Source organism: Cibotium barometz, chromosome 8 (genome assembly GCF_041138505.1).
Source record: "Cibotium barometz isolate CiBa-2024 chromosome 8, ASM4113850v1, whole genome shotgun sequence".
In the NCBI taxonomy this organism is placed as follows: Eukaryota; Viridiplantae; Streptophyta; class Polypodiopsida; order Cyatheales; family Cibotiaceae; genus Cibotium; species Cibotium barometz.
Window position 1 is genome coordinate 53,806,450 of NC_141053.1, and position 14,741 is coordinate 53,821,190.

General features: G+C 44.2%; 1 protein-coding gene across 1 annotated transcript; it reads right to left on the reverse strand.

The window, feature by feature from the left end:
• Window positions 1–7,066: 7,066 nt before the first annotated feature.
• On the reverse strand, window positions 7,067–9,519 carry LOC147636410 (phenylalanine ammonia-lyase 1-like). The gene has a single exon (XM_086801851.1). The coding sequence runs from the start codon at window positions 9,473–9,475 to the stop codon at window positions 7,184–7,186; it is 2,292 nt and encodes a 763-aa protein (XP_086657977.1). The 5' UTR covers window positions 9,476–9,519; the 3' UTR covers window positions 7,067–7,183.
• Between the last annotated feature and the right edge of the window lie 5,222 nt (window positions 9,520–14,741).

The following is a 14,741-nucleotide window of genomic DNA, read 5'->3' on the forward strand; positions in this document are numbered from 1 at the left end:
TGCATAGACAATGGCACATCTCCAACATGGGCAATTGGATGAGCAGTGTCATCCCCTGTTTCCAGAAAACCTGGTCTTTCAAGATTTTTCATCTCCTTGAACCACTCCCCATGACTTGTCATGTGGTTCAAAGCACCTGAATCAACGTACCATACATCATCTTTATGTGCTGCTTCAACATTTTCAGACATGGCATTAACAACATGCTGCCTAACAAACAACCTTTCATTATCCTCATTGTTTTTGCTCGAGGATACATAGTTGTTTTGCTGCAATTTCTCGTTTTGCATGTCAGCCTGCTTCTTATAACAATTTGCCTGCACATGTCTAGGCTTACCACAATAAAAGCATCCACATGTATCATTATACTGCCTTTGCCAATTTCCACAACCCCCTGCCTCCTTTGAATTGGCCTCTTCCACCTGCGTGTTGTTGTTGTTATGAATTCTGGGACTGTTGTTGTTGCTACTTTTGGCCATAATTCTGATTACCTGTTCGGCCACCTCCTTGGCTGCATCCACGGCCTCCTCTACCTCGTCCTCTTCCTGAACTTGTGTAGAAAGCCTGTTGCTCTCTGAGCTGTTTTTGTTTTGTGAAGACTGTTGGTCTTCACCCAAGCTCTTCTCTTCTATAATCAACATAGACACCAAATCTGTGAAATTGGGAATGTTTTCCCAATTCTGAATAGACGTCTTGAACGCCTTGTATTGTGGCCTGAGACCACGTAGACAAACTTCCACCTTATCGTCATCATCTACTGAAACGCCAATAGATGCAAGGGATTCCACAATACCCTTGATCTTCAATGCATAGTCACATATATACTCTTTTTCTCCACAGTATGAAGTTCATTCTTCAACTATATCTTTCGTGCCTTGGTATTCATTTCATAGAGAACCAAGGTGTCCCACGCCTCCTTGGGGGACTTGGCATCTTGTATGTGCCCAATCATGGTGTCCTGTATACTGATAGAGAGCCAATACATAAATTTTCTGGCTCCTTGGTCCCAATCCTTGAAGTCTTTCACATCTGCAGTAGTCGGATTGATCTTCGATATCTTCGATGCCTCTTCATGCTTACCTTCTATGTAGTCCCAGTAACCCTTTCCCATTAGGAAATTTCAACCTGAAGCTCCAAGCATGGAAGTTTTTCTTGTCAAGCTTCTCAGCAACAATCTAGTTTATGCCATCATTTGACATCTTGCCAGACACACAAGTTTACCAGAAATAGCACTCTGCTTTGTCCTGCACAAACTACTGTATTTTCTGCGGCGGTACTGTACTAGACTCAAATGTCACAACCAGTGACCTCAATGTGCATACATACACCCAATGGCAATGACCTCCTTGCAGCACACACAATGTTTGCATAGCCAATCTGTCTTCTTGCAGTTCTTAAAACAGAGTTCTGCATAGAATTGATGACTTACCCGCAGTGCTCGAAATCGCCTGCTTTCTCAAAAATGGAGGTCCTAACGCGCCCGAAACGCATTTTCGGCATGAAAAATATTGTCCGATAGGATGGTCCGGTAGTTTCTCTATAGCTTTACTCCCGCGAAGAAAGCTCCTTAATCAGAGATCGTTTGCCGGTGCCTCCCGTAGAGCTCCCGACAAGGGTGTAGTCGCCAACACAAATAGGGAAGAGTAGTTGAAGCTCTTACCCTCGTACCACTTCTTGTGCTTCTCTTTCTTAGCTCAGCCCCCTTAGCATGAACCAGGCTTTGATACCATGAAAAGATGCGGGGGGGAAGGAAGCTTGAGCTCTTGCAAGCACACACACACTCACAAAACCCTAAAAGAGAACACACAAGGTGAGAGGCTGAAAATCTTCTTCTTCTTCACACAACACTCAACACACCATATACAAACATAAGAGTACACACAATGAAAAGGTACTCAACCAAATACATACTAGGGTTCTCTATAGTGTGAACCCAACTAAATGAGCTGGCGCTATAACTATGCCAGTCTCTAGAATGGCTGCCACACGACCTGTCATCCCACTGGCCGCACATCACCCATGATCTCACCAACCATGCCAGTGGTATAAGTGTGGGGCCTATTCCCCAGGCGGGTCATCAGTGTCCACCGCCTCACTAGATGAGCTCGATATCTCAACAGTATGGTGTTTTTGAGAAGACGATACGGGATTTGATTGGGAAAGCTTGGGTCTAACAAAAGCAAAGGGTGCTAAGGTGATAGAAGATCTTGTAGGAGGTTGGTGCCCTAGGATCTCTGTGAATAGCAGCTTTCTTAGAACTTGAACCACTAGCCCAAGGCTTTGCTCATGCTATATTTGAGGGTGAAAGCCTGCAGGAATGGCTATCGTTGGTGCTTCCTCTCTTTTTTGTTTAATCCCCATGTCTTAGGGTTGTTGAGACAAACTGAATTATCATCTACATACAAAGTTGCTTATGTTTTTTTTAAGATGGATGAGTTGATTTTGCTCTACTCTAGTTGTTCCCTGGTTTGATATTGTTGAGAGAATATATGTGTAAGTGAGGTTCTAAGGTCTGGTAGATCAGGTCTGGGTCCGAAAGCTTCAATTCGGAGTCAGAAGGGTTTGATAGAGTCAGCTGTGTGTCTAGATTAGTTAGCTGATGTTGTTGAAGTATAGATCTTGTCTTGTTTGACACTTGTGAAGTTTGGGCTTACAACAAGAGACCTGTCGAAAGTCAGTCAGATGGTTAAGGACTGGATGGTGATTTAGATCAGCTGATGATTGTGTTAGATTAGAAGGGGGTCAACTGAGTATCACAGAAAATGTTAGCTGAGAGTGTACAAGAGTAGATATCTTTTTTTGGGTTGAAGGGAAAAGATTAGGGTTTCTGTTTGATTGTCAGATTTTTAGTCAATCCACCAATAGAGTCAGATCTGTAGGAATTAAAGAGGGAAGTTCTCTAGAGTCAGAAGACAGTCAGCTGTTGCCCACCTTAGGTGTGTGAAGTTGAGTCTTGGTGAAACTTGAGGTATTTGAGGGATTGGAGGTGTGAGTGGACTGGGGTATTGAGGTCCGACTTAGGACTGCTGAGTCAACTGAGATAGAAAGGTCGAGATCTTAGTCAACAAGGAGTCAGTAGGGGTGTGTTGGAAGGTCCTGGGAGGTTCAAAAGCAAGTTGCTGAAGATAGCTGAGGCTAGAGAAACTTTGAGGAAGCTGGACATATTTTTTACTAGGATCATCAGCACAACTATGTGATTCAGTTCTTAGTCAGCAACAACTAGTCAGGTTGTGTTAGAGCTGGGAGAGTTTGTGGTCAACTAAGGTCAGCTGAGGGGTTTTGAGTGAAGATTAGAGCTATTGGAGGTCAGCATGGACTTGGGAGGACAGTTGGAGGAGCCAACTATATCAACTAGAGGGATTAAGAGAGTATTCAGGTGTTCGATTGTGTCAGCTAGAGGACAAGGGACATCAGCTGACTGGATTGGTACCTTGATTTGGTGTTTGTGTTGGTGTTGTGGTGCTGGTGGTGGTTCCCTCCTCAGGGTGGTGTGTTCAGACGAGCTATAGAGGAAGGTCTCCCCCGACACATCATTGTTTTGGTGCCAGTGAGGAGGGCTTTGAAGCACCCATCAGTCTGTTTGTAGGTCTGAAAGTTTTTAGTAGAGCAGATGGCTGCCATGATTACATATCTAGTGCTCCATGGTAATGCTGGTGAAGATCCATAGGAGTTTTTGGTAGGAATGGAATTGGCAGCCTTCACCTTTGTTAAGGATACAGATGAGGATAAGTTGACATTGTTGTCTATGTTGCTGAAGGGAGATGCCAAAAGGTGGTTGCACGCAGGAGAGCCCAACCAAATTAGGGTCAGCCATATGAAGACATCAAAGTGTCTTTGGTGTAGCATTATAAACAGAGTGAATCCCCAAATGTGCTATGGTAGAAGATTCATAATTTAAAGCATAAACTATCTGATGTGTTTGACAAATTTGTGGATCATTTTGAAGACCTATGGGGAAGATGGGACACTTGCTTGGGAACAGAGCACATGCCTGTTCTTCTCAAGAAGGACATGTTTATCCAGTCCCTTGATGCAGATCTAAGGGAGAAAGAGGAGTTGAAGAGGCCATGAAGTTTTGAAGAAGCCTTGAGAATTGCTAGAGAGAAAGAGTGGAAGCTATAGAGAATGGCTCAGAAGCATAGGGAAGTTCCAGCTGAGGGGGGCAGACCAGTTATGACTCGGGAGAGAAGAGCAGAAGAAGGGAGGACTGCTCCAGTTGTCCCAGTGGTTACAGATCAACTAATACAAGGAATCAATCATCTAACTCAAGAGATGGAGAATTTGAACTTGAATCTGTTGCAAGGAGGCAGAATTGCCCCTAAGGTAGGAGATAGAGATGGTATAAGAGACAAGGGAAGAGGAGGACCCAACATGAATGTCCAGTGTTTCAACTATATAGAGAGGGGTCATATATCACCTCAATGCCCTTACCCCAGGAGGATGGAACAAGATGTTTATCCTTTAGTACACCTAGAAGGGCAGACAAACAGGATGTCAGGAGAGAAGAGGAAATGCCAAATCATCAAGGACCACAGGCTTAGCACAACCAAGTAATGGACCAAGACAGGGAGAGATGAATTTAATTAGCATGGATGAAGAAGTGGACATATTAGCTAGTAAGAGAACCAGCGGGACAAAGGATGAGACATGATGACCAGGAGGAAGAAAGGGAAACAAGTGGAAGATCAGCCTAAGGAAGGTAGGAAGAAGACTAGGTCTAGAAGACACATTGGCATGCAGGATTTTCCTTTGGGTGTTCATGTGAGGAAGAGTATGATTTGATGAAAGATCTTCAGCAGAAGGGACCTAGTCTAACTTGGCCCCATCTTTTGCAGCTATGTCCCAAACTTAGGAGGACATGGAGTAAGTTGGTCATCATAAGAAGCTCCAGAAAAGAGAAGAAGGGAAGTCAGATTAATGTAGTGCGCAGGTAAAAGGAGATAAAGATTATTTGTCAGTTATGGATGCCCAGGTGAACAAGCACAAAGTCTCAAAAGGATACATGGATGCCTGGGTGAACAAGCACAAAGTACCCAAAGTATATATTGATGGTGGTGCACAAGTACGCATAATGACGCAACAGACAATGGATGCTTTGAGACTAAAGGTTGGATTAAGAATCAAAATGGCAAATAGTGCAAAAGTCAGAAGTTTGGGAATTGTAAAGAAGTTGCAGGTGAATGTTTTGGTATTGGAAGCAGAATCAGATGTACATGTGATGCTAGAAAAATCTAAAGCATACCCACTAATTCTTGGGAGACCATGGCTGATTGCTATGAGGGCATGACAAGACTAGTGGAGAGGACATCTACTTTTGGAGCTGGACTAGCTTGTGAGAAGAGAAGTCTTATATGATATGGCTAAGGGAAGGGAGTTGATTCCGAAGAGTAGTACATCAGAAGAAGAAGATGCAGAAACCAGGTCTACACAGGATTTAGAAAACATATGAAGTTAGCTCAGAAGATGAATCCTGATTCTGACCTTATGTGTATGTCTGTACAGCTATGTGCAGAGAAAGGGAAGAAGCTGGAGTCTAAAGTTGAAGTACAGACAAGTGGGGAAAAAGTCTTACAAAAGATGATGGCCAAGGATTTGACTGAGGGTGAGATAGAACGGAGTATTTAGGCATGTTGCCAAAATTTCTAGACCTGTTCATGTCCTCTTCACACAGGTTAGGGAATTGTCTATAGTGCAGCATCAGATCTAGTTGAAGCTAGGGACTAAGCCAACTGTACTACAGAGGTTGAGAAGATTGGGAATTGTATAGCAGGTGTTGAGAGAGGAAGTGGATAAACTGTTCAAAGTAGGGTTTATATTCCTAGTTGATAACTTTGAATGGGCTTCTCCAGTGGCAAAAAAGTAAATGGAGAGTATGTGTTGATTTTAAGCCCTTGAATGTTTTACCTAAAAGAGATCATTACCACTACCTTTCCAGGATGAGATTCTGGATAGTGTGGCTGGACATGAAAGTATAATGTGTGTGATGGATATTCATGATATTTTCAGATCTCAATTTCTTCAGAGGACCAGAGGAAAACCACCTTTATTATCCCTTGGGGATGTTTTCCTTATAGGGTTATGCCCTTTGGGCTTACAAATTCCCATGCAACCTTTCAGAGCTTTATGAATCTACTGTTTGAGCCCTATTTGGTGCCCTTCATCAAAATGTTTATTGATGCCTTTTGTATCTACTACAGTGATAGATTGATCCATATATGAAAAGCTGAGTGTGGCTTTGAAGAGACTTGATGATTTGGGTGGTCAGATGAATCCAAAAAATGCCATTTGGCCGCCTTTATGTGTATTTATCACGTAAATAGTGTTGAACCTCTTTTTTTCAATTCTATTTTTTTTGTCAGTTTATAAAAAATTTAATATTGTTATATAAGACATGCATATTGATAGAATAAGAATTATGGAATGATGGAAGGGTATGTTAAAAAATGACCTTCAAAAAAAGGTAAGATTTATTGCAACCCTTCTTTCAAGAAGGGTAAAGTATATTTTAGCCCTTCAAAAGAAAAAACATGGCTACCCTTTAAAATCAAGGACTGGAACCGTTGAGGGATGTTATTCATAACGGTTGTTGGGCTCGAAATTAGGGTACGATGGATATGTCTCGTTTCGACGTCCTACACAAAGACCTATTCTTGGATGAAAGCTGTTATTATTATTAGACCATATAAGAGAGTTTAGGAAAATCTCAATTCCTATTTTACAAGATCAAAAAATAGAAGGTACGGTAAACTCTTTTAAGATTTTGTTAAAACCCTCTCATCTAACATATCATTAGATAGCTCTTAAACAATAGGTTCTAAATCCACACTTTAGAATTGGTATGCTCAAGATACACCAAAATGTAGATTTAAAAGAAAATTTCAAAAAGAATGGGATTTTCCTCCCTAATATAGTCTTAGTTATAAAAAAGTCTCAGAAGCGTAGGCCTACCCACCCGTAAAAAATGAAGCCTACATGCACTTACACTTGCTTTTTCTCATCAATATGCATGATAAAACTAAAACGAGATTAGCAATGACCATCTTTAGTAACACATAACACATGGATATTTGATCAAATGAGAAACTCGTGTGTGTTTTATTTCCAGCGTTATTTAACTTGATACTACAACCCTCCACGTACAATTCTTCCGAGGCTGATGAGGCTATTCTTTCCTTGCAAGAATTTAGCCAGTGAGGGACCAGTATCCTTTGCCTGCGGTGGCAGAGGGCGACCGGAAGTTGTCGAACCAGGCCCAGTACAAAGGATTGAAGACAGCAGGAGAGGCTGGGACAGGGCGGGGGGTGAAAGGCCCGGCAGATCCGCTCCATCCTTCAAGGCATTTCAACAGAGGCAAGAGCAGCTTCCCATCTAGTATGGCATTGAAAACCTTCTCGATGTCCTCACCAGGGCTCCTTGTTGCAGTGCCGCGCAGCAGATTGGTGCCCAGCTCACTCCGAACAAACTTGTAGATGGGGTAGGTCCTGCAGTTCTTAATCATGTTGGGCACTGCATAGTCTCCATTGTCGTATCTTTCCCTTGCCTTGGGCACCTGCTCGTCAAGGAGCTTCTTAAGCTGGGCTTCGAAGACGGGGATAGCCCTGAACAGGGGAGTGATCTCCTTGGCGTTCTCTTCTTCGTGTCGAGCGGGCTCGAGGGCCTGCTCGACGAGCATCTCTCTCAGCTGCAGCATGAGAGCGTACGATGGGTTGGAGGCATTGTCGATGTAGGAAAAGACGGGCTGGTGTTCCACGACCTGCAGCAGCTGCTTCTCGGAAAAGCGGGTGCTGGAAATGGCCTTCGAAGCGTTCACCACGAGGCTCTTCACCACGGCTTGCATGTTCTCCTCTAGATGCCTCAGATCCACAGCCTGGCAAAGGGCCACCATATAAGTGGACGACATGAGCTTCAGTATCTCCACAGCTTCCGCCGTCTTCCTGGCCGCGATGAGCCCCAGAGAATTCACGTCCTGGTTGTGCTGCTCAGCACTCTGCACGTGCGTGGTCACGGGATTGGCCAGGTATTGGAGCTCCGAGCAGTAGGCGGCCATAGCAATCTCTGCCCCCTTGAACCCATAATCCAAGCTGGGATCCGGCCCGCCGCTGAGATTGGAGGGCAACCCAGAATTATAGTAGTCGCAAACAAGCTCGGAGAATTGCGCGAACATGAGCTTGCCGATGGCGGCCAGGGCGATCCTCATGTTGTCCATGGACACGCCGATGGGGGTGCCCTGGAAGTTGCCCCCGTGCAGAGCCATGTCGCGGGAGACGTCAATGAGCGGGTTGTCGTTAACAGAGTTGATCTCCCTCTCTATGGAGTGGGTGGCCGTGCGGATGACCTCCACCTGAGGACCCAGCCACTGGGGAGACGTCCGGAGGGCGTAGCGGTCCTGCTTGGGCTTGGAGAGGGGGTCTGTCTCGTGCAGCTTGGCTGCGGCCTGCATGTAGGAGCTACCTTCCAGCAGGAACTCCATCACGGCGGCAGCCTCGATCTGGCCCGGATGGTGCTTGAGCTGATGGGTGAGGGGGTCCGTGAACTCGGGCTTGCCCTGCATTACCTCGCAGAAGAGGGCGGACAGCACCTCCGCCAGCAGCACCAGCACGTTGGCGTCGAAGCACACATTGGCGGCCACGGCGGCTCCCACGGAAGTACCATTGACAAGTGCGAGACCCTCCTTGGGCTGGAGCTCGAAGGGAGCCTCCACGCCGGCCAGTTTAAGAGCCTCAGCGGCAGAAACCTCTTTCCCCTCGGGCGTGATGGCCTTGGAGTTGGATCTGGCGGTAAGCAGCCCGGCGATATAGGAGAGGGGGACCAGGTCACCTGAGGCGGTGATGGTACCTCGAAGGGGCAGCTTGGGAATGACGTTGGCGCACATGATCTTGCGCATGGCGTCCAGAATGGCCCAGCGGATGCCGGAGTAGCCCTGCATCAGGGTGTTGGTTCGGACCAACATGGCAGCCTTGGCGTACTTGACGGGCAGGCTGCAGCCATCAACGTCTCTCCCGATCACGCCCGCGTTGAGAAAGCGGATCAGCTCCTTCTGAAGGTCCACGACCTGATTGGTGCGGCGGTGGGAGGTGGCGCCGAAGCCCGTGGTGACGCCGTAGGTGTCGGTGCCCTTGAGGACGTTGCTGAGCACCCAGTTGGAGCTCTCGTCCACTCGCGGCTTGGCCTCCGCCTCGTCCAGTTCCACCTTCACGCCGGCCCTCTCCGTCACCGCCGTCACCTGGCCCACTGTCAGGCTGCTGCCGCGCAGCACCACCTTTTCACTCTCCCAGAACTGCCGAATCATGCGCCGCACCTCCTCGAAGTGGCTGGGCTGCAGCGCCTCAGCCGCCTTTCCCCAGTGAGGGGGCTTGGCCACCGGGCCGTCCACGAACAGCAGGTTCTTCCCCTGCACGGGAAGCGGAAGCGTGGGCGGGTGGTGGAGGTGCGCCAGCTTCGTGTGGGCGGTCGCGGAAGCGTCGGGAGTGGCCATATTTCAGCTGTGAAAAAAGGTGGCTAGTGGGATATGATACGAAAACAGATGGTGCGTGCTTGAGTTACACGGGTGAGTTAGATATAATCGCTGAAGAACCTGTGGGTTTGGCTCGGCCCACTAGCTCCGACTGAGTCCCCCCAGGGGCCCCCACACCAAACTGACTCTTCAAACCTCGTGCACGCACTTGGAAAAAAAATCGCATATTCAAATTTAAATTTTCGTTGCTGAAATTTTCGCCTGTTGAAATTTTCGCCGGTTGAACCTTATATCTAAATCATTTTCTGTTCTCTTTTTAAAAGGCGCTTTTATATTAATTTAGGAAAAGAAAAATAAATCCACAAAACAGAGAGGATTTGGGCTTTTTACACCACACAATGGTAGTTCTGCATAACCTAAAAAAGTACACGTTACTTTTTTTAAAAGGTCATGCAAAAGATAGAGATCACGAAGTCTTTTTCAGGTCAGTTGAAGGGATCGAAGGGATATTCCCTACTTTTGGTGGAGATAAAATCATAGTATCGCCTAATCATGTTGTATATAAAAAGGAGAAGATGGGTTGAGTTTTTTCAAGCTATGTGGCGAGTTTTGTAGGCACGCCTTAGGCTTTCCCTATAGTCTCCCTATAGCCTGTAAAAAGGTATTCTTTTTTTAGACTAGGTAAGGTACTAAGGTTAGGTCCACTGATATGAAACGTAAGGCTTTGAAATTTGAATTGTTTGGGTTGCTATTTTTAAAAAAAAGAACATTTGAATTTTTACATTGCGTTTGTTGCAAAAAGGAACGTTTTAATTCCTTCTGCATCAAAGCAAAGACGCCTCCTACCTCATTCATGATTGCACTCTCACTTGAGTGAGGGAAGGTTTTGAATTTTGAAAATGGAGAGGGAAAGGAGCGAAGGTGATAACGTTTAGGGTTGATCTTTTTGATATTTTTCCCCTTAATCCCTACCGGGGCACCACGCAACAGAGTGAGACACTGATGGCTTTTTTTTAAATTTACAAGTTGAGTGAGACACTATGGGTTTTTTTGGGTCAAGATCATTGTGCCCAATAGATGACGTGTTCACCCCAACCCCAAAACTAAAAATAAATCATCGTGTGTGTGTAGAACCTTAGAGAATTGGGATTGTTGCATGGCCACCTGCAACAAGTGAATTGATGTTATCAGTTGTGTGAAGTGAAGGTGGAACTACTGCATGGATAGCTAGAGTCGAGGGTAGTTGACAAAATCGAGGAGAAGATGCATGGATTTGGGTTGTGATGGTTTTGTAAGAAAGAAGTGCATCGTTTTGCGAGCAACATAGGGAAGAAAATTGAGAAGAAGAGCGATAGGAGCATTGGGTGATAGCATAATTGAGAAGTGCATGAGAGATCCAAGGAGATTTTGTGTTGGAGCTTTGTGGAAGCTATTGGTGTATGTGAAAAGATGCAGCGGAGAAGAGAGCTTGAGCTCTTGCAAGCACACACACACTCACAAAACCCTAAAAGTGAACACACAAGGTGAGAGGCTAAAAATCTTCTTCTTCTTCACACAACACTCAACACACCATATACAAAGATAAGAGTACACACAATGAAAAGGTACTCAACCAAATACATACTAGGGTTCTCTAGTATAGTGTGAACCCAACTAAATGAGATGGCGCTATAACTATGCCAGTCTCTAGAATGGTTGTCACACAGCCTGTCATCCCACTGGCCGCATATCACCCAAGATACATTTGAAGAATGAACTTCATACTGTGGAGAAAAAGAGTATATATGTGAATGACTATGCATTGAAGATCAAGGGTATTGTGGAATCCCTTGCATCTATTGGCATTTCAGTAGATGATGATGATATGTCTACGTGGTCTCGGGCCATTAAGATCTTTACATCAAAGATCTCTGCATCATGGTCCCCTGTAATGATCAGGTCATCTACATAGATGACAACAACAAGCACAACCCCTCTATCACTGTGTCTCACATACAGTGAGAAATCTGCATTGGCTACATGAAAGCCAATAGTGACAAGATATTCAGAAATCTTGTCAGACCATGCTCTTGGTGCTTGTTTTAAGGCATACAAGGCTGTCTTCAACCTGCAAACATGCTCGGGGTGACAGCTATTTCTACAGCAGTTTGCATCATGAACAGGACTCCAACTGCAGCCATACATGATGTAACTCCAGAGGAGAGGTTTACTGGCAGAAAACCTGATTTGTCTCATCTGAAAGTCTTTGGATGCATTGCATATGTGCATCTGCCAAATGAGCTGAGAACTAAGCTGGATCCAAAAGCTGAAAAATGTGTGTTTATTGGATACTCCCTTGAGCAAAAGGGATACAGGTGTTATAACCCTGCTACACGTGAGTTGAGGGTAAGCAGGGATGTTGTTTTTGATGAGATGAGCAGCTGGTATACTGCTTGAAAAAGAAGCTGTTGGGGTGGATGTGTGTGGAAATGTGGTTGCACAGAATGCAAGTCAGCAATCATGGTCTTTGAGGACCAGAAGAGTCCTCATCTAGTGGTTCAGTTATAGACCATGGAGTGGTAGCCTGCGTCATAATTACAGTCCTGCAAATATGATTAGTGCATCACATAAAAGCAAAGAAAAAGTGATTGAGCCCCTTAGTATGCCTGACATTTCTGCATGGCATTCTCATGTTGATGGAGAGTCTAGTGGCTCAAAGATGAGCCTTGATGAGGATCTTGGGATACCAGCTATGAGAACACCTGGTGTAAAGAAGGCTATGGAAGCCATGAATGTAAAGCTGCGAAGATATGGGAGAGTGAAGAATCCTGTGCAGAGGTTTACCTATGATGGTTATGTGGCACATCACTATGCATACATGGCAAAGTTGTACAGGTTGTAGAGCCCACATGCATTGATGAGGCTGTTGGAAATGTGTGTTGGGAGAAAGCTATGGATGAGGAGATGGATGCACTATATGGAAATGAGACTTGGGATTTAGTGCAATTGCCTGAATGCAAGAAAGCCATTGGATGCAAGTGGGTGTACAAAGTAACATAACAGTGATGGAAAGATAAGCAGGTACAAGGCTAGATTGGTAGCCAAAGGATATGAGTAGATATATGGCATTGATTATGAGGAAACTTTCAGCCTAGATGCCAAGATGACAACAGTAAGAATTGTGATAGCAGTGGCTGCGTCAAAGCAATGGTCTTTACATCAGATGGATGTAAAGAATGCATTCTTGCATGGGGATTTGCAGGAAGAGGTGTATATGTTGCAGCCACCTGGTTATGAGGATGTGAGTCACCCCGAGCATGTTTGCAGGTTGAAGACAGCCTTGTATGCCTTAAAACAAGCACCAAGAGCATGGTCTGACAAGATTTTTGAATATCTTGTCACTATTGGCTTTCATGTAGCCAATGCAGATTTCTCGCTGTATGTGAGACACAGTGATAGAGGGGTTGTGCTTGTTGTTGTCATCTATGTAGATGACCTGATCATTACAGGGGACCATGATGCAGAGATCTTTGATGTAAAGATCTTGCTTAGACAGAAGTTTGAGATGAAGAATTTGGGAGAGCTTAGATATTTCTTGGGAATTGTGGTGATTAGGTCACCACATGGTATTGGATTACTGCAGAGACAGTGTGGCTTAGACATGTTGTCCATGTATCGTATGACAGGCTGTAAGCCTATCTCAGTGCCATTGGATCAGAATGGTAAGCTGAGTGTAGATTTAGGAGAGATTTTGGAGGATCCTACTATGTATAGGTGCATAGTAGGAAGCTTGATCTACATGACGATCACCAGGCTATATTTGAGCTATGCTGTTGGGTTGGTGAGTTAGTTTATGCAGGTTGCTCGGAAGCCGCATTTGGATGCATTGAGACGCATACTGAGGTATGTGAGGTCTACTTTGCATTGTGGACTATTTTATGAAACTGGGACAGAGATATGTGTACATGGGTACATAGATGCTGATTGGGCTGGTAGTATCTCAGATAGAAGATCTACTAGTGGCTTCATGTTTTCTTTGGAGAGTGCTGTTGTGACTTGGAGCAGCAAGAAGCAGCCTACGGTTGCTCTATCTAGTACTAGAGAGGCTGAGTACAAATGTTATGACCCATGTTATTTGAATAATAATCATGGTCATTTAAATTTGTATATATTTTTTATGATGCCTATTTCTCATCATGAACACGTTAGGATTGATTGATGTGATGTCAATTGATTGTTACTACTGACGTGGTTTATGTTTATGAGTTTAGGTGATGAGGTGTGCAAGGGTACCGATTTAGGTGTTGCACAGTGCGAGGGTACCGATTTAGGTGTCGCACGGATGGTGGATTGAGTGGCGTGTGGACAGATCTCACAATATTTTGTGGCTATTTTATGGCGATTGATATTATTTTGACATCAGTGTAATGTGTGTGTGTGCACGCGTCAATTTATTGTACAGTGTGCGTACGAGCATTAGTTGATTTATTTTGTAATGTGCATATGTGCACAAGTTAGATTATTGTATTAGAAGAATAGTGCAAACCTTAGAAGGTTTGAGGAAAAAGGTTAATTGAGGACAAAGGCTAATTAAATGGCAAAGTCCAAATATGGATGTATACTTTATTTTTGGCTTAAAGCCTGCTTTTTGGAATATATATAAAAAATACCCACGCGAGAAGAAGCCACTCACGTTGGGGGGGGAAGATTGCACCCAGTCTTGTGTTGCCTTGTGTTGATGGTGATGTATTTCTTTCTCTTATCTTATGTTTTGTTTTGTGCTTTAATTTTTCATTTAATTCAACTAGTTGTTTGATATTTGATTTAATTTATGAGTCTTTTGATTATTTCCTTCAAGAAAATTAAAGGTCCGGTTGCAGTGGTATCAGAGCTTTGGTGAAATTTAATTTTCTTGAAAGCGGTGAAAAAGAGGTGAAAGAGACAAAAACAGAGGTGATTTTGGTAAATTTTTTGAAATTTTAATTGAAGTAGAACACGTTTAGGGATTTTTCTTTATGGATGAAATAAAAGTTGTTTTTAACCATTGGCTAATAAATCTCCATGAACCTATTGCCCAAAGGATAAGGAAAAGGTGGTAAACCATTCTGAGAAACCATGAAACCTCTCTCAAAATTGAAAAGCGGTTTTGCTAAATTCTTGACCTCTTTGTGATCTGTCTGTATGGATGGGTTTCAAATTTGATAGTCAATCCAGCTTAGCTTTCCAATTGCTAAACCATTGAGGGAGGAAGCAATCTATAATGGATGGTGTATAATTCACCAAGAGCTAATTTTTAGAGAAATAAGCT

Excerpts from the sequence above, each read along its gene's own strand:
- LOC147636410 (XM_086801851.1), bottom strand. The coding sequence starts at position 9,475 with ATGGCCACTCCCGACGCTTCCGCGACCGCCCACACGAAGCTGGCGCAC.